Genomic DNA, 24,551 nt, shown 5'->3' with positions numbered 1-24,551 from the left:
GTATTTTGAACTGATGTAAATGGGTGATTCTTTACCAAAATGGCTTTCAATAATATATGCTCAAAACGGTTTTCAAAACGAGAAAGAAAAGGTTTCAAATGAATTTTAAACTTAAAGAAATATGCGATTAGTCCGTTATCGCCTAACACGCTGAGTAGGAGGCCGGTGGTTCATAACCGGGCGATATCGGGGTGCCTAGTAGCCTTTCTCCGGAAAGGAGCTAGCCTTCTCGGCTCGTACCTAAGTTTCCCGAACCCTCACCGGTCTCCCGCAAGGGATCGGTGTTCATTTTCCCATTCGTGGGTGGCGACTCTTCCATGCTCCGAGCTCCGGTCCTGCCGAGCAGTTTGATTCCATGATTGGTTGCTTTCGGCGCTAATCACCGCTTACGTCGCCATGAGGTGTCCACCCCCCGGTCCGCCCGGGAGATTAGGCCGCGGCACCTTGTCTAACAGGGGTCCTGGTTCCGCCACTGGCGGACGCCCAACGCAGGTTGGGCGACGCCCAACCTTGAGTTGGGCGACGCCCAACAGGCGTTGGGCGGATGCCCAACACAGGTTGGGCGTGCACCCCCACAGGCGCTGGGCGGGCGCCCAGCGCAGGTTGGGCGCGCGCCCAACCGTCGTTGGGCGTGCGCCTAACTGCCGTCGGGCGTGTGCCCAACGCTGTTGGGCGCTCGCCCAACGCCGGTAGGCGCTCTCCCAACACCGTTGGACGCCCACGAGCCTCCTATTCGTTGACACGCAATCCCTCAGGATCTCTTCGTGGTTTTTTTTATTTTTTTTATTTATTGGAATCAACCGCTTTAACCGTCTGTTATGGGTTTTCATCACAGGTCCTCCGACTCGGTGTCTACAGATGCCCGAATTGTTATCAAATTTTTGAAACAATTGTTCTCACGCTTTGGAGTACTTAGAGCAGTCATAAGTGACCAGGGCACCCACTTTTGTAACTCACAATTTGAAAGGCTTTTAGGGAAATACGATGTCACCCACAGGATAGCTACTCCCTACCACCCGCAAACAAGCGGACAGGTAGAAATCTCGAAAAGGAAAAGAAAACGTATCCTAGAGAAAACTGTAGGTTGTTCCCGTAGAGAGTGGGAAAACAAGCTGGACAATGCCCTTTGAGCTTATCGAACAGCTTTTAAAACCCCAATAGGCATGTCACCCTATAGGCTTCTCTTTGCAAAAGCATGCCATCTGCCCGTCGAATTAGAACACAAAGCCATGTGGGCTTTGAAATTCTTGAATTTCAACGAACAAGCTACCGGAGACCATAGGAAGCTGTAGTTGAGTGAAATGGAAGAATTCCGCTTGTTCTCATACGAGAACGCCCTCATGTACAAGGAAAAAACCAAACGTTGGCATGACCAACACATTCAAAGTAAAACTTTTGTACCAGGTCAAAGGTATTGCTTTACAATTCCCGTCTCAAGTTGTTCCCCGAAAAACTTAGGTCTAGGTGGTCCGGGCCCTTCACAGTCACTCAAGTGTTCCCTCATGGGGCAATTGAAATCTCCAACGCAGCACAAGAATGGTTCAAAGTAAATGGGCAAAGGCTTAAGCCCTAAAACTTGCTAGAGGCCTAGAGGCCTCTTTAACAAGCAACGTCGCTGGTGTCTGTTAAGCCCAAAATATACCTAAAATATCATATATAAATACATTAAATTTATATTGAAATCGTGCTAATTATATTCATTTAGAGAACTTTTACGTCTTTATTTACTTCTTTGATGCAAGGTACTTAATTATTTGGTTAAATCCAAATAGGAGCTAAAACGGAGGAAAAACCTAAATTACGTGCCAAGAATACGTATCAATCAGGAGACCGACTCAAAGAAGACAAGAAGCAGCCGAGAGACGGGGAAAAAAGCCCCTGTCACGACTGAGATTTTCAGAATCTCAGTCGTGACATACAAACACCAGTCACCGGAAATTCGAAGTTTTCAGCTCGCCCCTTCACCCCCTGTCGCGACTGAGATTCTCGGAATCTCATATGAGACAGCGAAGAATTCTGCACAGATTTCACATGTTTAATTCCAAAAAACGCGTCTGTTCATTTGGATAAAAGCGACCCTTCACCAGCGGACATGACCCTTCATTTACAACCCTTCACCAACTATAAATAAGTGATCCATTTCAAGAAATCAGAGTTGGCTAAGTTAGAAAAGATAGAGAAATCAGAGAGTTATTATGTTGAGTTTCTGATTCAGAAAGAGTCAGAAAGTTAGATTTCATTTATGTATAAACAAACTTGATGTACACAAGTTGTTATTAGATTAGTTATAAACACAGTAGTATTAGTTTAGTTTCAAAGGTTGATCAGAGACAAGTTTTCATTCTGGTAGTGGACTGACCGGTCTCTATTCCGAAGATTCAGCGAGAAGAACTAACGGCTGAAGCGCAAAGAGGTCTGACAAACCTACGGAGTTTGAGGGAAAGATTGACAACCCGGATCTCAAAGTTTTCGTCAAAATGCTATCCATGTTTCTTCCTCTCTGTTAACTTGTGAAGATTCACAATTCACTAATGATATATTTATTTTATTCAATACATTCTTCATGTTGTTATTTTGATATTGTTCTGACAAAATGATTTTGAAAATGATAAATTGGTGTTTTTATTAAAACGTTTTATACAATCATATTTATAAAGAAACTTTGTTGAACACTTGAAAGAATTAGTTTTTATGGAAGATATGATCGTGACCGCGGCTTATCGGATATAAAATACTAATTTGATTAAGGTATAAATCTGCTCCGACCCAGAGAGATTTCTACGGTTCAAAGCCATTTAATTGCATAAATTCTTGTATTATTACATGTTCATAATCTTACCAAAGTTATAGTTGCTTTCTTTGCTTAATGTAAATAAGTTTTATACCTTTGATTTATTCCAAATACGAAAGCGTCTGTCTTATAATCAAAATCTCAAGACAGAATTGTTCTCTAAGTTCAATATAATATTCTTATCTAATCCTAATTTATCCGAACCAATACAATCAATTAAACGATTTTTTTTAGTTAAACCTAAAGACGTGAATAAAACCAAATTGAATAAGTTTTTAGTTAAAAAGCGTTCCCTGTGGGTTCGATATCTTTTATTACTACAAGCGTATACCGTGCACTTACGGAAATCGCTCAACAAGTTTTTGGCGCCGTTGCCGGGGAACGCCAAAATTTGTAACAAAAATTTAGATTTTTCGTGTTTTATTTCGAATTTAGGTTTATACATACTTATTTTAATTTTTGTAATTTATTAATTTTAATTTACTAATTTATTTATTTTTCAAATTCTGTTTTGTAGGTAGTTTCGGTTCGTGCAAGATTTCAGGTTCATGCGCAGTTCTCGAAGTTCAGGCATTGTACCAGACCCTATAGACCCAGAAATTGAAAAAACCATTAGAAAGAACAAGAAAAACAAGAAAAACAAAAATAAGACTCCAGTAAAAACACATACCGAGCCGGAAAAAATGGCAAACCCACCAACACTTATGGATTATGCTAGGCCAGGTGTGGCCGGTGTAATCAATAGTGTAGTTAGACCCAGAATCACCGCAAACCAATTTGAAATTAAGCCAGCTTTAATATGTTGCAAAATAATGTAACATTTTACGGGTTACCTAACGAAAATCCTAACACCCATTTGACAAATTTCCTTGAAATTTGTGACACTTTTAAAATACCAGATGTAACTGCCGAAGCAATCAAACTTTGCCTTTTCCCTTTCACTTTGAAGGATAGAGCCAAAGAGTGGTTAACTTCAATGCCAGCCGCAACTTTTGAAACTTGGGAACAATTAGCCCAAGCTTTTTTTATCAAAATATTTTCCTTTAGCAAAAACCGCAAGAGTCATAAAAGAGTTAACATCTTTTTCTCAAAATGATAATGAGACTCTTTATGAGACTTGGGAACGTTTTAAAGAATTTCAACGTTTATGCCCACACCACCAATTACCCGTTGAACTTTTAATGCAAACATTTTACAATGGACTAAATCCTACAACTAGAGGTTCATTAGATGTCATGTCGGGAGGGCTATTTATGAAGAAAACATCAGCCCAAGCAAGAGAACTTTTGGAGGAAATGGCAATCAACAGCAGTATGTGGCCCGCGGAACGTGGACATATACCGGTGGCGAAACCATCATCCTCAACCACATCATCAGTTAAAGGTATAGTGGAACTTGATCCAGTCGCGATGTTACAAGCTCAATTTTCTGCTTTGTCGCACAAAATTGATAGGTTTATGGCACCGTGCGATACCAATGGTAATCTAATCCAAACGGACGTGGATTATGAAAATATGAGTGAGATCGAACATGTAAATTTTGTCCAAGGGCAAAACCAAACTAATAATCCTTATTCTACTACTTATAATTCTGGATGGAGGAATCATCCTAACTTTAACTGGAAAGATAATAATAATGCAAATGCTAATCAAAATCGTGCCAGTAATTATCAAAATCAGTCAAGAGATACGATTAATACTTTATCTTCTAAAATCGACAAATTCATAGATGCTATTAGTGGAAAAATAAGTAATCACGATGATGGTTTTAAACGGATCGAAAATAAATTCGATCAGCTTATTAAAAACCACTCATCTAGCATCCATAATTTGGAGGTCCAAATTGGTCAACTTGCTAAATCAATTCCATCCCGAAAAGAGGGAAGTCTTCCCAGCCATACGAAAGAAAATCCGAAAGAGCAGGTAAAGGCTATCACTCTTCGTTCAGGGAAAAATTATCTAGGTCCAAAAATGCCCGGAGATGCAACATTACCAGGAACTGATTTACCAAAGCCCAAAGAAGATATCTTAAACACAAAAAGTTCACCAATTGACTCAAGTACAAAAACTTTTGTACCCAAACCACCTTTTCCGCACAAAGTCCGAAATAAGGACTATGACAAACAACTCTTAACGTTTTTAGACAAACTTAAAAATTTGCACATTAATTTGACATTCATGGATTCAATTACGCAAATTCCTAACTATGGTAAGTTCTTAAAGGATTTGATTTCAAAGAAAATCAGTTGGGAAGGAATTTCATCCATTTCGTTAACTGAAGACTGTAGTTCAATTGTGTCAAGTAATTTGCCCACTAAACTCAAAGATCCCGGATGTTTTACTATTCCGTGTAAGTTAGGAGATATCGAATTCCCAAGTTGTCTTTGTGATTTAGGAGCAAGTATAAACTTAATGTCGTTGTCTATTTTTAACAAGTTAGGTTTAGAAGAAGACATCAAACGCACCAATATGGTTTTGCAATTAGCGGATCAAACCACTAAGAGACCATATGGTATAATTGAAGATGTTTTAGTCAAAGTCGATAAATTTATTTTTCCTACCGATTTTGTTATATTAGATTTTGCATATGACGTTAATTGTCCACTAATTTTTGGTAGACCGTTTATGAACACAGGACGTGCTCTAGTTGATGTGTCGGAAGGGAAAGTAGTCTTGAGGATAGGAGCAGATAAAATCGAGTTTAATATGAACAAAGCGATCACTACAAGAAAATCATTTTTTGGCAACGAAAGTTGTCGTTGCCAAAACTATATTTGGCAACGACATTTCATGTTTCCGTTCGTAATGACAGATTCCGTTGCTAAAGATTTCCGCAATGACCTCATCATTGTTGCCAAAAATACGTATTTCGCAACAACATCGTTGTTGCGAAAGATTTGACGTTGCCAAATATGGAACATAGATGCGAAGAACTAGAGTATTCCTTTTGCAACAACAAACGACGTTGCTATATATATTTATATTTAGCAACAAGGGTTATCGTTGCAATAAAATAGTTTTATGTTTACCAACAATATGAAGCGTTGTCATATATTTCCTTTTTCACAACAAGAGTCATCGTTGCCATATTGCATACGTTTAGCAACAACATTAACGTTGCCATATATACAATTGTTTCGCTACAATATCTTGTCGTTACTATAGAGCCTCATTTTTGGCAATTAACTTGTTGTTGCAAAACAAACAAAACACCTGAATATATATATATATAATTTCTTTTTATTTGTAAATATACAAATATATATATAATTCACAATAATTCATGATAAGAAGCTTAATCATTAATAACCATAATTAAATACCAATTCAACATATATTCTTGTAATTTTACATACAGAAAATCCTTATATCTAATTCCATTCAAACTAATCTAATGAATCACCATCACATAGTCCAAAAATTATCAAAGATGGCAAAAAGCTTGAGTGTGAAGTTCACAAAAAATTATAACCACAAGCTAGTTAGCTATACAAAAAAGTGGTATGTTCTCAAGCATAGATCCTCTTTATACTTCAGTTTCAGTCATCATCATTGTCATCATTATGATCATCATCATCAAACTCCAACCTAAATAAGAAAAATAAAACAAAAGATAAGCATATTTATAGGTTAGTGGCCATGATCTAATAAAATATTCATGACTAACATAAGATAAGCATATTTATAGGTTTAAAAAATACACACTTAAATGAAGCTTCAAGTAATTTACCCTATATGATAAAGGAACATAATACTAATTAAATATCCAAAATCAATATATAAGAATATTGTATTAGAGTGATACAGTTCAATCATATATTTTTAGCATTAAATTGAAATGTGTGGCAGGAATATCTCCAAGTAAATTTCAAGTGGTTCTCAAGTATGCCACTAGTTGCTACTGCTATGCCAATTAGCAAGAATAAAAAGTCAAAAACAATGGTTTATATAATTATGATTATCTATTTTCCAATTTCTAACCTAAATTGTCCCATAACTAATCTAAATTGACTTTGCACTGATTAGCCATTAAAACACTAACCACATCAATAAATTTGATGAACAAAAATACAAGTTCAGAAGTGAAATTCCATAGTAGAACTGTACTTGAACTCAAATATTGAGAAAAATCAAGGAAACTGTTTAGCAGTGAACTTTTATCATAACAAACACATGTATACTAAATCCTACATCCACGAAAGGGTGATATATCAATTTACTATATATATTAAACATTAGATAGTGTGTACCAAATTTACTACATATACTAACTAATCTGTGCAAAAAATAAGGGATATGAAGTTATAATTGTACCTAGTCATCTTGTTCCTTGTTATCATTTGCATAATACGCTTCTCCATATGTAACATCCCCAAAACCCTAACATATGAGTCTTCCCACATTCATATATGTTTTCATGATTTAATACATACATTTTAGATTCATCTCATTGTCAGTAGAAGTTTTGTATGCATAATGCGATTATCGTGCGATTAGTAGGCGATTAGTGTGTCGTTAAGATGTAACGATTGGTTAATTGATTTAGGACTTAAATGAATGAATGAATGAATTCATATGTCCTAAATTGATTAACTTACACTTTAGGAGGGCTGAATTTGAGGTTTGTGAGCAAGTATGAGGTGTCACCCCAATATTAAGACACAATACACCTCTTCATTTTACAAAGGATGTGCACACCTCAATCCTTATGATATTCAGCCACAATTTCGACCAAAGCTTCAGAAAACCTTCATGTTTCATGTCCTAACACCTTCCAAAGAAAAATCTTCCAATTTCTTCCATTTTCAAGCCAAACAAGTCAAGTTAGGAAGCATACTAGGTGATAGACACAAGTTGAAGGTTAGTATGTTGTTTTAGCTTGTTTTCTATGAGTTGGAGATTCTGAAATACCTAGGTATGATTATAGGATTTGTTGTAGATGAGTTGTGATTGAGTTTGTTGAGTTTTGGTGTTGTTTAAAGTGGTTATATGCTGTCCAAATGAAAGATATGTATCAAGTGCCCTAAACAGAAATCTAGGGTACTGCTTTCAGTAATTGTGGAGCATGTTTTTCATATTGATATTTTTCGAATTTGAAGATACATAAAGAATAAACTATGTTCCTATATGTGTTATGAAACCCTCTGTAAAATATGGGACTTTAATTCCATATATAGAGGAAGAAAACCTAGATGGATCATGACTGCCTCGAAATGGAATGTCATGTGAGGCAGCCATGTTGATGTAGCATTTTGAGGACCTTAGAGTCATAATTTAGGAAAGTTTATTTATACAAAAGTGTTCCTAACTACTTGAAGTATATGTTTGTAAAAGGATTTGACAATCCATTGTGTTTAGTGTGAGCTAGGTTGAGTGAATTATGGTAGATGCAAATCTGGGTAGTCTGTTTCTTGGCTGGAAATATGACATAATACTTTTGCATGCCATATATTGTGTAAAAGTTATATTAATGTGAATTTTGGATATGTTATACCCATATATGTCTAGTTTCAGTAGGTTCAAGAAACATGACATTTGGATTCATATAGAGAAAGTTATGGCAGAATGTGTGCAAGTAGGTCATGTGATGATCTAAGACAAAAGGATTTTTATGGAGTTAGTGTCTTGTAAATCATAGAGCATTCATTAGTGTATATTGTCATTAAGTTTATGTTAAGGCTAATGGTATAAATGTTATGTGACATTAGGAGGACAAGGTGCAATTGAATGCACACCCGATCGTGTTGAATAGATCGAACCAAGTGCGACGGTAAGCATATTGCTTATATATGTGTATGAATGTATTGTTCCTTGTGACTTGTTGAGTGTGAGATGTGGTTGAATCTGATGTGAATGATGTGAATAATGTTTGAGTGTTTGTGATACGTTATTATTGATAAGAAAGTGATATGATTGAGTATGTTGCAGTGTTATGAGTAAATACGGCATGTTGAGCCTTATGCACATACTGGAACTGAATAATGGTTGGATTATAAATGAATATGAGCTTGCTTAGATGGATATGTGAAATGGTCCAAGTTGAGAGTGCTATCCGAATACTGTGAGCCGGAAGCACATGTGTTGAGATATATGAGTACGTGAGTTGAGTGCAACTCCTCCGTAGCACAGATGATTGTATTCCGAATTTAGTGAGCCGGAATACAGATTGGGCCCAAGGACCATTTTATATATATTGTTTAAGTACAGCAAGGACTTTCTAAGATAAGTATTATTATAATAAGTGAAACAAATGAATAAATTCTAACTTGGTACTAATGATATATTTTGCTTTGTGCTCTTTACATTACTTTTGTATATACATATATGCGTAATATGTTTATTGAGTAGGCAGCTCACCCCTTGCTTAAGGTCGCACCAGCAGTGTCAGTCCATTCTCATCTAGGCATTTTGGAGTCTTGTGATGTACTTTTGTTTTGTAAATCCTCTATGCAGGATAATGACTTAAACGTGTATTGTAAATTTTAAATGCTTTCTCTTGTGTATATCTGCCATAGAGGATGTTTGTTCTGCTTTATATTCTTCCATTTGCTTCTTACTTGCTTCCAGCTCACTTTCTAGACGAGCAATCTGATTTTGACTTCCTTCCAACTCACTTTGTAGATGAGTAATCTGATCTTGTTGTTTGCACATGTTCTGTTGTTGTTCATGTTGCAATTGTGCTTTAGCTGAACCTCCATACCCACTGCCTTTGCCTCGGGTGTAGCCAGATCTTGGGCCAAGTACATGAAGCAACATTTCTTCTTGTGTTTGAGGATGAGTTTCATCTCCTTCAGGTTCTTTATCCTTGTCTTCCACAAGTTGATGGAGTTGTTCCTACAAAGATTTCATTCAACTAAGTTCCAATATTCATTTAACTGTGATGGTAGAAGATTCAATAGCAACAACCATAAGAGAAATATATTAACATAAGCCAAATTCTTTGAACTTACATGTATTTTTTTAGAGCGGTTATCATTGACCCACTCTAGTATTCCTTGACCGTTTGTGCGTGTATGTTCAGCTAGCCATACTACATCCGCAGGAGGAAGCACACCATCATTTTCTTTAGTCTAAATAGAATATTAGCTTGTATTAGTACATGTTCATTTATGTCACACTATTTATTACATTATGCTACTTAGTTCTTACCAACATATGCTCCACCTCAGTAAAAGTCAAGTTCCCTGTGGTGTGTTTATACCACTTCTTTCTAACTTGATCCAAATATATTCCGCTGCTATCGTAACTCAATCTGGATTGAAATTTACATGACAAAGTAGGAGAATTGGTTTGAAAAATTTAAAATACATAACCATGTAATAAGTTTGAAAAAGAAACACAGAACTTTGTACAACCATATATACTAAACAGAACAATATTAGGACTCTGTACACGCAGATTTTGACCAATTCAGTTGTGTGCAAACAGAAAAATAAAACAAAAAAGTAAATACAATATATAGGACTGAGTTGTGTGCAAAGCAAAAGTCAATAATTTCTGAATCTGTTGGACTCTGTACACGCATACATAACTGTGTAGTGAGCAAAGCAAAAAAAGCAGGAATTAAAAACAATGTATAGTTCTATACACACAACGGTTAAGCAAATAATGGCATATATGACGAACTGAGTTATGTACAAATCAGAAAACTAAAACATAAAATAAAAGCAGTAGATAAGAATTTTACCTGGTTCATTTGAAGGCTGCATTGGATCATTGTATCCATTTTCTTCACATGCAGGACTATGAGTATTAGAGCCAATATCATCCATATGAATATTACTTCCCTCAAAGCCTAGAGGCTCATTATGGATAAAGTTTACATAGATTCTTATTCCACCTACAATGTTCCTTACTATCTTAGCTTGACCTTGTCCAACCATGTTTCCATTGCCAATATCACCAATATCAATATTATCTTCCCCACTATGTAAAGGCTCATTATTGGCAGAGTTCACATGATTTTTTTTTTCCACCTTCAACATTCTTCCTCATTATTTTAGCTTGACCTTGTTCCACCATATTCGGGTTGCCAATATTACCTTCCCGAATGCGTTGAAGCTCAGTCTGACAAGGGTTAAAAGACTTTGCAAGTCCACCCCCGATCCTCTTCTTTGATAGATTTTCCTGAGTTTGCACCACCATATCTACATTAAAACAAAAAGACAGAAGTTACCAAACTTTTGAATAAGTTCATCTAGTGCCTTGTCATGATTTACAACAACAATAAATTAAGTAAACCTACCACTATATTTATCTTAGTAAGACAGCGATTAAACAATGAAAACTAAGTACACAGGTGTAAATATTAAATTAAGAACACCCAAAAATTAAACCACAGTTAAGAAAATTGAGATTAAATAACATTCAGAACTAGATTACTTAAAGAAAAATTGAAAAAAAAAGATACATGAGCACATAGCTAAAAAAAAGTCATGAACAGAAAAAGATCAGCATGAAATATAAGATTCATTCTACAACATCATCATCAACAATAAAATCATCGAAATCTTTGCTTTTCTTCCTTTTCTTCTTGTGCTTTGGCTCATTGATATTCTCCAACTCTTTGGTAACCCATTTCACAACATCAGCCCCTCTTTCCACCGCGAATTTATCTGTAGCCAAACAAATAGTATCTACATATACTGATTGTTTTGTGATAGTATTAGAATCTCTACACCTTTCTTGTTGAACTGCTTCAATGTCATTTTGATCTAACTCATTCTCATCACTGTTGATTTCAGGTATCTTATACACGTCTCGAGGCTCTGTCTTTATCACAACAAGCCAATTGGTGTCTCTTGGTGCAGGCACATAAAACACTTGCTCCACTTGCGACTCTAACACAAATGGCTCATATGTTGATAAAGATCGTTCTCTACATAGACTAGTTATTCCATATTCATCCACTTTGTACCCCCTTCCTTGATGTTGAACATCATACCAATCACACTTAAAAACAAACACATGATTTCCACTAGGATATTGTAGCTCATAAACATCTCTAAGGACACCATAATACTCTTTATATAACTCATTGTCCCCTCGAACCATGACACCACTATTCTGAGTTGTTCTATTTTCTTGTCGATCAATTGTGTGAAACCTAAATCCATTCACAATATATCCACTGTAATGCCTAACTGTGCGTAAGGGCCCATAAACTAAATAATACAAGTCCTCATCAATAGACCCTTCTTTATACATAAGCTCCACCTATTCATAGCAAAAAATGATCAAACCATTATTATAGATGAACTAAACAAATTCATGGAATTCAAATAAATTAAAGAGATGTCATACACGATTGCGAACCCATTCTGGAAATTGAGCTTTATGTCTTCTCTCTATGCTCCTAAGGGATGGATTTTCAATGGCAAGTCTTTCTTTGTGTTCCCTAATATATCAATTAATATGACATCATTAAGGAATTAGATATGTTGGCTAAGAAATTACTCTTGGTCTAGAATTAGGTGAACTTACTTTACAAGTTCCACGAGTTCATCACAATTATGGAGGGAATATAAGTAAACTTGTTCAAACTCCTCAGAACTGATATGATAAGGCACTGGCTTTCCAAAAGGACGACCGGTTGGACAAAAAATGTCCAACTTACTTGGGCTGGATAGCTTATCATCACAATCATCATTCCGAAATTGGCGATTAAACTTGGTGGTCATATCATCCATATACCTAGAACAAAAAGTTAAGCACTCATCGGCCAAGTAACCCCTGGCAATTGAACCTTCTCGATACGTTTTATTCCGAACATAAGATTTTAGAGTACGCAAATACCTGATATATGAAAGTTTATAGTTAGGAAATGAAAAAAGAGAGGGTAACAAGTCATTGAATTGCAGAATAAAAATATTGATGGTAATTGCATATACCTTTCTATAGGATACATCCAACGATATCTTACAGGACCCGCAATTTTCGCTTCCGCCACCAAATGAATGACTAAGTGTAACATGACAGAGAAGAAGGATGGTGGAAAAATCATTTCTAATTTACATAATGTGTGAGGAATTTGTTCTTCAAGAGTATCAAGATCCTTCATGGTCAAGTTCTTTGAGCATAAGTTTCGAAAGAACGAGCCTAATTCAATCAATGGCTCGCAAACACATTTTGGAAGGAGTTCACGGATAGCAATTGGAAGAAGTTGCTCCATGAATACATGGTGGTCATGGCTTTTCATACATGATATCTTTCGACCATTATCTTTTACACATGGAGAAATGTTTGAACAATATCCATCAGGAGTCTTTAAATTTTGAAGTACTTCACAAAATGCAGATTTCTCATCATCTTTCAATGTATAACATGCCACAGGTATGCGTACTTTATCTCCATCAACAATTGGATGAAGATATTTTCTTATATCCATTTTTACCAAATCCAACCGAGCTTTTATGGTATCCTTAGTCTTACCCTTTATATCCATCAATGTCCCTATGATGTTCACAGAAACATTCTTTTCCATATACTGTAGCTTTGCAGAAATCCATTCTTCAATATATCAAATCGAACAGCACTTCTAGTTTTCAAATGCACATTCGCACACTTACTACAAGGGCATCTAATTGTTGTTCCAACATTGTTGTCTTCATATGCATTAGAATTTGCGAATGCAAAATCTAAAAACTTGTCTATCCCTTGTACATAATCTGAAGCACCTCGATCTTTTAGTTTCATCCATTCTTTATCCATGGATATATTTTAATCCCCCTTCAACATTAAACTCATATTGGTTAAACGCATCCAGACATAGTTGTTATACATTCATTCTACCATTCAACTGAAACATTTAAAAAATCCATAACAATAATAACAACACAAGTCCAGATCAATAAAATAGTCTCTTATTTTATATTCAATCCCCTTTTTATTATTAGCTTAAATGCCAATAAACTTACTGATACAAGAAAATGTATTAATATTTAAACTAGTAATATTATCATATTATTGCTATTTAAATCAGTAATACACTACTGGTTCAAAAACCAGCAATAATACTGGTTCAAACTAGTAACATACTAGTTTGTAAAAGGTGAATAACCTAAATTTATCATGCTCTGAAAATTCAAATTTTAGTTAGTTATATATATGAAAGATGCAAACTTTAAATTACAGAAACATATATGGAATGAAATCATACCCTCAAATTCTCAAGATGATTAAAAATCACGTGCAAGAGAAATGTTTATTTAAACCAATCAATTAGTTCTAGTACTTAATTGCAATAAGACCAATAAAAGCTTGTTCAAAAAAAAAAAAAACCAATAAAAGCATGTGCCAAGTTCCAGCAAGAGAGAAATAGTTTTCATGTTATCCAATTCATGTTACCAATGAATTTGCCATCTAATTGCAACAAATCAGAAAAAGAAGCAGATCATATGTTGAAATAAGTGTCTGACCTTAATTTTTCCAGTTGAACACAACCAACAAGAATCTACTTTGTCGCCTGAAATCTTCCAAGGTGCGCACTTTCTGCAAACAGAACCAGTGAGAAGTAATAAATGAATAAAAATGAGACATTTATAGAGCTGTGTACTTTATTTATATACTATTATTAAATACATGCAGAAAATTTTAATTCTAAAAATGAGTTACTGTTATTGTTTTGCTACTATTATGGAGCTGTTTACTTTATTCATATACTTATTGTTGCTAGGCAAATAGAATTAATTTCATCAGAAGTGATAAAGTAGCTGCAGCTCAGCTTGGCTTGTTTACAACCATAATCCTTAGGTAAACATAGACTAATTCCAAGTACAGCAGCAGCCGGAGGAAGAAGAACTTCAAAAGATTGTAAAAAGTTTTTTTCTTTAATTTGTGTTGTGTGATTATATATAGTTTATAATAGCTACAACAGAATGAATCATGATATTGAGTTTGTACATGATATCCACGAAGGTTAAGGCTGGTTCAGTAATCCATTAGGAACATTTTTGAACTAGAACGCCTTGACAGCTAGCATAATAGATACAGGCTTGTCTAGTGCGTAAGAAACAACTTGAAGAATTGATCTTAAGGGAACAAAATGTAGGTACCTGATCCTGTGTTATAGACTTTCATATTTTTAACAAAAATTTACAGTTTGTGAATAAAGTCACAATAGAAAATTGAGTCAGTCTTCTAGAGAGATTTATCCTTTCTTGGAATATTATCATTCATTCATATGCCCATATTAGTCAGGCTCTACTGAAACATTTTTTTCTTCTTTTTTTGGATAGGAATCTGAATGTGCCTTTTAAAGGTCAGTATAAACAAGTGGGTTAATTCACAATTGAGGGGTTCTGGGATTTGGATGCACAAAAATGAATAATTAGTTTAAGGTGTAAAAGTTAATGCAATTAATTTTGACTTTGATGGCCAAAATGTACCCACTAAATAATTAGAGTAGCAAGTGTTTGTCTTTAATATACCAAAATACAAACATTGGTTGCCTTTGGTTTTATAATTCGTACTATATATACCACAATAATTCACAAAACCTTAATTTCCACTGGAAATTATACTGACCTAATACTTTTTGGTTTGGAAGGAACAAGTTCAAGCAGATGTTTTCTTACTTAATTCTTTGATTAAGTTAAACCACCATCTACAACAAATTATCTATTAAAATATCTCAAAAAATGCATAATACTTCAAATTTATATCAAAAGATTTCAAGTGCTAACATCATGGTTTGTGTATCTTCTTAGATTACTTGGGTAATTAGATAGTTTACTTGGTTTGAATTTTTTATGGTTTTGTACATTTGAGAAAACTAAGCAGCTTTTTTAACTTAAATCATAGTATGAGTTATGGTACCTGTTGTGTGCTTATTTCAACAATGACTGCTTCTGAAATCGCCGGTTTAAATAAAGAGGAGGAAAGCGCCACCAGAGATGAGTAGAGGAGAAGAGCATGAGAAGAGAAGAAGCTAGGTCAACGCCGGGATCAGTGTGGCCATGGAAAGCGCCGGCGTCGAGGTGGGGCTGAAATCGGCGTCGGAAGGGAATTGCAGGGTTTGGGAATCGCAGTGCCGAAAGGTAAAGTGTGGTAGGTGAAAAGTTTCTGAATAAATTAAAGTGGGGATTATTAAATATATTAATATTAATACTTTTCTTTTTATTTTTAATGGGTTAAAGTGCAAAAATACACCTTACGTTTTGGGTTAGGAGCAATTTTACCCCTAACGTCTAAAATAGTGCAATTTTACCCCTAACGTTGGAAGCTAAGAGCAATTATACCCCTAACGTTAATAAATTGGGTCAATTTCAGACACTATTATAAAAACACATATATTTTTGTTCCTTATTATGAACAAATTGCATAACAATTCGTTCTAAAAAAAGATTTCATATTTTTTATAATTTAATAATAGAATTTGAGATTAATATTTATAAATTCGGTGAATTTTTGAATTTTTTTTTTGTCTAATTCGTACAAAAAGAAACTATATTTCTCAAATTGACCCAATTTATTAACGTTAGGGATAAAATTGCTTATGGCTTCCAACATTAGGGGTAAAATTGCACCATTTTAGACGTTAATGGTAAAATTGCTCCTGACCTAAAACGTTAGGAGTATTGTTTTACAACTACTCAATTGTAGCCAAACAAGTATTTTTGGAGGGAATTTCAACAACGTTTTGCAATGATCCCCTTATTGCTAAAATTGACCAATATTTCCTATAATCCCGCCAAACGAAATTTTTGGAGGGAATTTCAACAATGTTTTGCAACGACTAAAATCTTCGTATCTAAATTTAATGTTTTGCAACAACAATTTTTGTGGCTATATGTATTAATGAACTTATATTTTAAACAATCTAACTAATATTTTAAGTAATGACATAACGTCGTTGCTATAAATTGTTCCAACTACCGCAACAAGACAAAGTCGTTGCTCTAAGTACATCCATTTATCACAACAAGATCTAGTCGTTGTTGTACATACTTCTATTTACAGCGACGACATATAATCGTTGTTGTATATACTTTTGTTTATCGCAACAACTGTCTCGTTGCCAAACACGTTACCTTTTTTACACATATACACCCCGCCAATTTTTTGAGAGGGAGATTCTAGCAGTATTTACGGCTACGGCCTTTGGTAACGACCAAAGAATTTGTGTTGCGAAAGAAATGTTTTTCGCAACGAGATTTGATGTCGTGGCCAAAACTTGTTGCCAAAAAGGGATTTTCTTGTAGTGGATGAAATATCCTTTGGAGGAATTCGCCTATATGAAACTTGATTTAGTTGAACAATGTGTCAATGATGTTATTCAAAATGACGAAATAATAGAACCTATAATGGGTGAGGAATTAGAAAATAAGGACCCAGAGCCTTTGATTCGAGAAGATGGACCAGTTCCGCCTTCGATTGTAATACCCCCTAAATTAGAACTTAAAGGATTACCCAGTCATTTGAGGTACGCTTTCTTAGGCGAAGGCGATTCTCTACCTATAATTATCTCTAACAAATTAACAAATGATCAAGAAGAAAAATTCAAAGAGGTTGTTAGAAATAGGATAGGAAGTATGGGATGGCAAATTTCAGACTTAAAAGGAATTAATCCTAGTATCGTAATGCATAGAATTCACTTAGAAGAAGATAAGCCACCTAAAGCGGATAGGCAAAGACGCTTAAATCCGAACATGAAAGAAGTAGTAAAAAATGAGATTACTAAACTTCTTGACAATGGAATCATTTATCCGATCTCGGATAGTGAATAGGTTAGTCCAATCCATTGTGTGCCTAAAAAGGGAGGCATAATTGTTGTAAGGAATGACAAAGGTGAATTAATACCTACGCGAACCACCACCGGTTGGAGGGTTTGTATAGACTATAGGAACCTAAACAAAGCAACTAGGAAAGATCATTTTCCTCTACCTTTCATTGATCAAATGATCAAAAGGATAGCCGGTCATGCATTTTATTGTTTCCTAGACGGTTATTCCTTATTCTTTCAAATTTACATTTACCCAGATGACCAAGACAAAACAACCTTCACGTGTCCTTATGGAACATTTGCATATAGGAGAATGCCCTTTGGTCTATGTAATGCACTAGCAACATTTCAACGTTGTATGACAGCAATATTTAATGATTTCATTGAAGATATAATGGAAGTTTTCATGGATGATTTTTCAGTTTATGGAGATTCTTTCGATGCATGTTTATTGTCTAGATGTGAAGAAACGAATTTAGTATTAAATTGGGAAAAATGTCATTTCATGGTAGACGAAGGAATTGTTTTAGGTCATAAGATATCTGAAAAAGGTTTAGAAGTGGATCGAGCAAAGACTTCAGTTATAGAAAAATTACCCCCACCAACTACTGTTAAGGGAGTAAGATCATTTTTAGGTCATGCAGGTTTTTACAAAAGGTTTATAAAGAACTTTTCTGTAATCTCCAAACCACTTACTAATTTGCTTATGAAAGATTCAACTTTTGATTTTAATGAGGATTGTTTACAAGTTTTCAATACATTGAAAACAGCTTTAGTCAGTACACCTATAATATCGAAACCCGATTGGAATTTACCTTTCGAAATTATGTGCGATGCAAGTGATTTAGCTGTAGGATGTGTATTAGGTCAAAGGAAGGATAAGAAACTTCATGTTATATATGATGTGAGTCACACATTGTCCGGTGCACAGTTAAATTACACCACAACTGAAAAAAAAATGCTAGCGGTAGTTTTTGCATGTGATAAGTTTAGATCATACCTATTAGGATCTAAAGTCATCATTTATACAGATCATGCAACTTTAAGATATTTATTTGCTAAGAAAGATGCAAAACTGCGTCTTATTAGATGAGTCTTATTATTACAAGAATTTGACATAGAAATTAAAGATAAAAAGGGAATTGAAAACCTTGTCGCCGATCATCTATCAAGACTTGAAGATGAAAACGGTCCCATCGGTGAAACATTAGGCATTCGAGATGATTTCCCCGATGAATATCTCATGCAAGTAAAAAGTGTCATAGCACCATGGTATGCGGATATAGCCAATTACTTAGCTGCACATGTTGTGCGAGATGGATTAAATTCTCAGCAAAAGAAGAAATTCTTTTCGGAAGTTAAGAAATATTTTTGGGAAGATCCATTTTTGTTCAAAACATGCGGCGATGGAATGCTTAGGAGATGTGTTAGTGAGTTTGAATATGACTCTATAATGTTGGAATGTCATGCAAGCACTTATGGAGGTCATAACAGCATAAGGAAAACAGTAGCTAGAATATTAGAATACGGTTTCTTTTGGCCTACCCTGTTTAAAGACGTCCGTTCATTTATTATCCGTTGTGATAAGTGTCAAAGAACCGGGAATTTAGGAAGGAAATATGAGATGCCTCTCACAAACATGTTGGAAGTTGAAACCTTCGATGTGTGGGGAATCGATTTCATGGGTCCTTTTCCTACTTCTTTTGGCAAAAATTATATATTAGTAGCCGTAGACTATGTTTCAAAGTGGGTTGAATCAATTGCAACCCCGACAAATGATTCTAAGGTAGTTGTTAAGTTTTTGAATGAAATATTCTGTCGATTTGGAATCCCTAGAGTTATAGTAAGCGATGGAGGTACTCACTTCGTCAATAGAAGCTTTGAGTCGCTTATGAGAAAATACGGAGTACACCACCGTGTATCTACGCCATACCATCCTCAAACGAATGGTCAAGCGGAAATATCAAATAGAGAACTCAAATGGATACTTGAGAAAACAGTTTCGTCTTCTAGAAGAGACTGAGCACATAAACTTAACGATGCGTTATGGGCATACCTTACTGCATTTAAAACACCTATAGGAATGACACCTTATAGATTAGTCTATGGTAAAGCTTGTCATTTACCAGTAGAGTTAGAACATAAAGCATATTGCGCTATAAAAACCCTTAATTATGATTTGCAAAGCGCAGGAAAGAAGCGTTTGTTCGACTTAAACGAGTTTGATGAATTACGCTATTTGTCCTTCGAAAATGCAAGAGTTTATAAGGAAAAAGTTAAAAAATGGCATGATGCCAGAATCAAAATTAAAAGCTTTAATGTTGGGGATAAAGTTTTACTTTTTAATTCCAGATTGAAGTTATTTCCAGGTAAGCTCAAGTCTAGATAGAATGGACCGTTCTTGGTTGTTAAAACATTTGATTATGGAGCTTTAGAGCTAGAAAATTCCAATGGCGATCGATTTAAGGTTAATGGTAATCGATGCAAAATTTATTACGAATGAGCTCCAATTCAAGCAATTGAATTCGTGGACGAATTCTATGAAAATTAATTTATTTAGTTTTCATATTTTTAATTTTTAGTTTTTCTTATTATATGTTCATAATTTTTTATTTTCTTTCTTTTTAATTTAATTTATTTTTATTTTAATTTGTTTGGTTCATTTATTTTTGTTTTTATTTGTATTTACTTTTATTTTTGAATTTGTGTACAAATAAGGTTTTGTAAAATAAAAATCAAATCTAGTCATGTTTTTAAAATTTTCATTAAGTGTTAAGTGTTTTTGAAAACAATATATATCCAGCAATCTCAGTTGAGATTCTCCATGTTTCAGGATTCGGAAAATCTCAGTTGAGATTCCGAAAACCTCAGTTGAGATTTTTAGTATTTTAAACATTTTGATGTAACTGTAAGAGATTACAGATATCACATTTCAAAAATTCAGTCAGTTAAATCCAAGAGGTATCACTTTGACATCTTTTATTTTTTAACAGACACAACCTTTCACTTATATCACCTATATATTCCTGTAGGTTTAGAATTCCTTCATTACATTTTCATCAATTTCAGAATTTTGAATTTCTTTCTTCAATTCTAAATCCTACAGACACCATCTTATCTCACAAACATGACCAAATCTCTGAAAAATGTTAAGAACACTTCTGCTCGAAGCAAGAGAGTTGATATCTCTTCTCGCTATGGAGCATGGTTTCCAATATACAATCATGACGAAGGGAAACGTTATTTGCAGTTTAGATATGCACAATTCTGTGGCATGCTGTATCTGGATGAGTTCCTGAAGGAAGAACTCGGGATAAGCGATGACATGAATCGCTATCTGACAAATTTGGGATGGACCAAGTTTGCTTCCATGAAGTTTCCTATAATTGGGAATTGGGTTCTAGAGTTTCTATCTACCGTTCGGTTCGTCAATAAGAGGCGTGTTCGTCTCAGTTTTCATTGTGAAGGGAAGATATTCACTTTTGGATATCCTGAACTTCATAATTGGTTTGGTTTTCCACCACGGGACACCACTCCACATCATCCTGACAGAGATATGACTTCTACAGATATCTGGAGAATGTTGACGGGATTTTGGAGATTCAATCCACGTCTTTCCTACAACAAATCAATAACTTCTAACTCCATGCTGTTTTTGCACAAATTTCTCTGTCATAGCCTATTTGGTCGAGTCCGAAGCAGTGTCGTCCAGGATACCGATTTGTATGTGCTAGGTGATATTTTCCAAGGTAACACAGTTAATTCCTCAAAGATTTTGATGGAGGGATTAGTTGCCGCTTCCCGTTCGAAGAATCGGACAATTGGGTTTGGGAATATTATATGTGGAATAATCCTAGGAACCAAGGGATCAGTTTCTGTTCCTTGGACTGATAAGGAACCATTTCCCATAATGAATTACGAGTTTCTGGAAAATGAGGGACTTGTAAAGAGAGAGTTTCGTTCTGGTCCAAAATTTCTTCCTCCTACAGAAAGGGAAATCTTCATTCAAGCGAAGATTGACCGGGCCACTGTTCGTCGTATTCCAATTCATCGGGATACTATTTGAGTTTATGTTGTTTGTTTATAAATAGTGTATATATGTTTGTTGTTTTTATGCATAGATGTTTTTATGTATATATGTAATAAGGTATTTTATTGTATTTCTTTTCATTATGATTAATAAAGTGCATTAATTATTTAATTCATTTCTTTTATTTAAGGAACAACCTTTTGTTTTCCTTTAACTTAATGTTTCAGTTTTGTTTATCTCAGTTTCAGGAATTAAAATTAGCATTAATGTCACTTAATTACAAGTGGAGTTGAATAAGTCATGTTAAAATTGTCCAAAACAGTCCAATTTTTTCCCAGAAATTCCAGATTCTCAGTTGAGACAACAAACGAGCAATTTTCAGGAAAAATCCGCCCCCTGGCAAGCTTGCTGTCGTGACTGCTATGACGGGATTTGTATGGTTTTTTGCCTTTATTCCTTTTCCTACTCTAATTCAATACCTATTACTCTATCCTAATCAATACCTACTACTTACACCTATTTATATCACCTCTATTTTCACCAATCACTCATCTTTTACTATTCCAAACACAAAGATTCACTCACCTTCCCCATAAATCTTTACCCTATTCATCTTCTTCTTCCCTAAATCACCACCATTATCTTTCCTCTACATTCATCTCTTTCAAATTTCTTCATCTCTTTCACCAAATTTCACAACAAAAAATGCCTAGACAAAAGACAGTTGCTAACAAAACCAAGGCCTCCAAGGTCACTAGATTACGCGTTCAATATGGAGCACCGTTCGATATTGCGAAGGAGGCCGAAGGACGAAAATTTCACCGCTTTTCTAATAGCCAAGTTGAGTTCGTCGACATGCCTTTCCTTGACACCGAAATGGTAAACATATTTTCTTTTACCGACCGTATTGATGAATATCTATCCGTTCTTGGTTGGACAAGATTTGCTAGTATGCGTTTTCCTAGTAATAAATCGCATATTTTGGAATTTTTGGTCACTCTAACGTATGATAAGAAGAAAGATATTATCTCTTTTCGAAATAATGGGATTCGTTTTGAAGTCGGGTATGCGGCCATGAACCGATGGTTTGGTTTTCCTACTCGGAATTTTTATTCCAAACCAAAGACTTTTAATGCACACACGGTTTGGCACACTTTAACCGGCTTAGATGTTTTTCATCCGAAGAACACTTCTAGTAAGTTACTTAAGGATAATTGTATCTTTTTCTTTCACAAGTTTTTATCCTTTTCTTTATTTGGTCGGGTTGAAAGTTCAAAGGTGCAAGTCCGTGATTTGTTTGTGTTGGATAGTATTTTTAAGAATTTGACCGTTGATAGTATTGAGATGATATTTACTAATTTAGTTCGAGCTTCCAAGTCACGTAATAAGCAAGTGCCAATGGGTAATGTAATTACCGACATTGTTTTGGGTGCTCGGGGTGAATTAGCGGATTATCAAAATATGCCTCATGTTGGTTTACCTTCCTTGGATATCACGACACTTCAAAGAGCCAATTTATTGAAGAAATTGGGACCACCCGCCTTTATCTCCTATGAAGATCGTACGAGACGTGTTTTTGCTACCTTGGGTGGTGAAGCTTCAAGTTCTCAAGGTTTAGGTGCCCAAGATGATGATGAAGAAGATGATGAGGGATTTGATGATGAAGAGGAGGAGGACAATGTTGATGTTAATACCAATGAGCAAGCAAATGTGGAACCAAATGTTGAAGAACAAGTTGGATGGCAACGTGTTTTGACACAAATGAACGAGCATAACCGTCACATGAATTTGCGGTTAGATGAAGTCGTTGCCAACAATACCGAAATGAGTTCGAGGATAAACACGGTGGATGCCAATATCACTACTTTGAGACGTGAGCACAAATCTACTCGTCGCCGGTTGATATCTTTCTTCCGACGCCAAGGAGTTGAGACTACGCCTTCACCTTGATAGGTTTTATCCTTTCTATCTTTAACTCATTTTTGTTATTATTATTATGTTTTGTTCAAGTTTGGTACAATATTTCTCTTTATGTTTGGTACAATTATCTTTATTATTATGTTTGAATGTTATCGTACCATATTTTTAATTCAAATTCGTATGGTTTATTTCGTACTATTTTTCGTGTTTTATCGCTTTTTGCATTAATGAGGACATTGTCCAAATTAAGTGTGGGAGGAGATATTTCATATTCGTTTTAATTTTAAGTACGAATGAATGCAACGAATGAGAATGAATGCTATTTATTTAAGTATAAATGCATGTTGTTATTCAAGTTTAAGCAAAGTATATAATGCAACATTTTTCAAAAACAATTGCAACATTTTTATATTAAGTGCAACATTTTTCAAAAATAATAGCAATTTTTCATAAACGTAAAATTTTTATTAACTATATATTTCATATGTTTAACTTTCAAAATAATGTTAAGCATATTTTAAGGTTATCATTATCGTTAGAAATAATATTTCTATACGGGGCAATATTTTTACACATATTTTTACAAATCTCCGATACGATTTTATCAAAAACGTCTCGAGTAAATGTATATAAGTAAAATTTCTTTAGTTTCAAATCTCTATTTTATATCATGAATTCATGATAAATATAAATCTTATTTTCAATTTTCAATTAGGTTTATAGGCATAATACATGTTGAATTTCAAGTCAATATAGGATGAATGTGCTATTTTTCTTTTCCCAATTTTTAATTTTTCATCTTTTATAACTCGTGTTAATTCAATCAAGTAGTCATATTCTTAACTTTTGGCCACGATTGAGACCAACCTTATCACAATCGAGGTATGAAAGGGAAGAACATTAAGTACCGTTTACTTTTGGCCACGATTGCGACCACCCTTATCACAATCGAGGTATGAAAGGAACGTTAGAAATTAAAGCAAAATTAAACGTGTTTAAAGTTTTAAGTAACGATTGCGTCCACCCATGACATGGTCGGTACCTCTTAAACGAACACAAAAGCAAATTAATTCATATAAAGTCACGGAC

The 24,551-nt window shown here is 34.8% G+C and overlaps 1 protein-coding gene, 1 long non-coding RNA gene and 1 other non-coding gene across 3 annotated transcripts; all 3 read right to left on the bottom strand.

Moving 5' to 3' along the window:
- Positions 1-3,849: 3,849 nt before the first annotated feature.
- LOC136234321 (small nucleolar RNA R71) lies at positions 3,850-3,956 on the bottom strand. Its single transcript, XR_010691210.1, has one exon. It is a non-coding gene; the product is annotated as a small nucleolar RNA R71 (small nucleolar RNA).
- A 5,137-nt stretch (positions 3,957-9,093) lies between these two features.
- Positions 9,094-10,629, bottom strand: LOC136232244 (uncharacterized). The gene is made up of 4 exons (XM_066021299.1): positions 10,478-10,629; positions 9,940-10,042; positions 9,741-9,860; positions 9,094-9,624 (listed from the first exon to the last, which is right to left on the bottom strand). Exons 2-4 carry the CDS (start codon positions 9,943-9,945, stop codon positions 9,253-9,255), a joined length of 498 nt encoding a protein of 165 aa, XP_065877371.1. The 5' UTR covers positions 9,946-10,042; positions 10,478-10,629; the 3' UTR covers positions 9,094-9,252.
- Positions 10,630-10,925: 296 nt separating this feature from the next.
- On the bottom strand, positions 10,926-15,739 carry LOC136232768 (uncharacterized). Its single transcript, XR_010690606.1, has 3 exons — positions 15,607-15,739; positions 14,208-14,280; positions 10,926-10,937 (listed from the first exon to the last, which is right to left on the bottom strand). It is a non-coding gene; the product is annotated as an uncharacterized lncRNA (long non-coding RNA).
- Positions 15,740-24,551: the final 8,812 nt, after the last annotated feature.

This window comes from Euphorbia lathyris, chromosome 6, assembly GCF_963576675.1.
Source record: "Euphorbia lathyris chromosome 6, ddEupLath1.1, whole genome shotgun sequence".
Classification (NCBI taxonomy): domain Eukaryota; kingdom Viridiplantae; phylum Streptophyta; class Magnoliopsida; order Malpighiales; family Euphorbiaceae; genus Euphorbia; species Euphorbia lathyris.
Note: the sequence above shows the minus strand (reverse complement) of the source record. Positions and strands in the feature narration are given on the sequence as shown.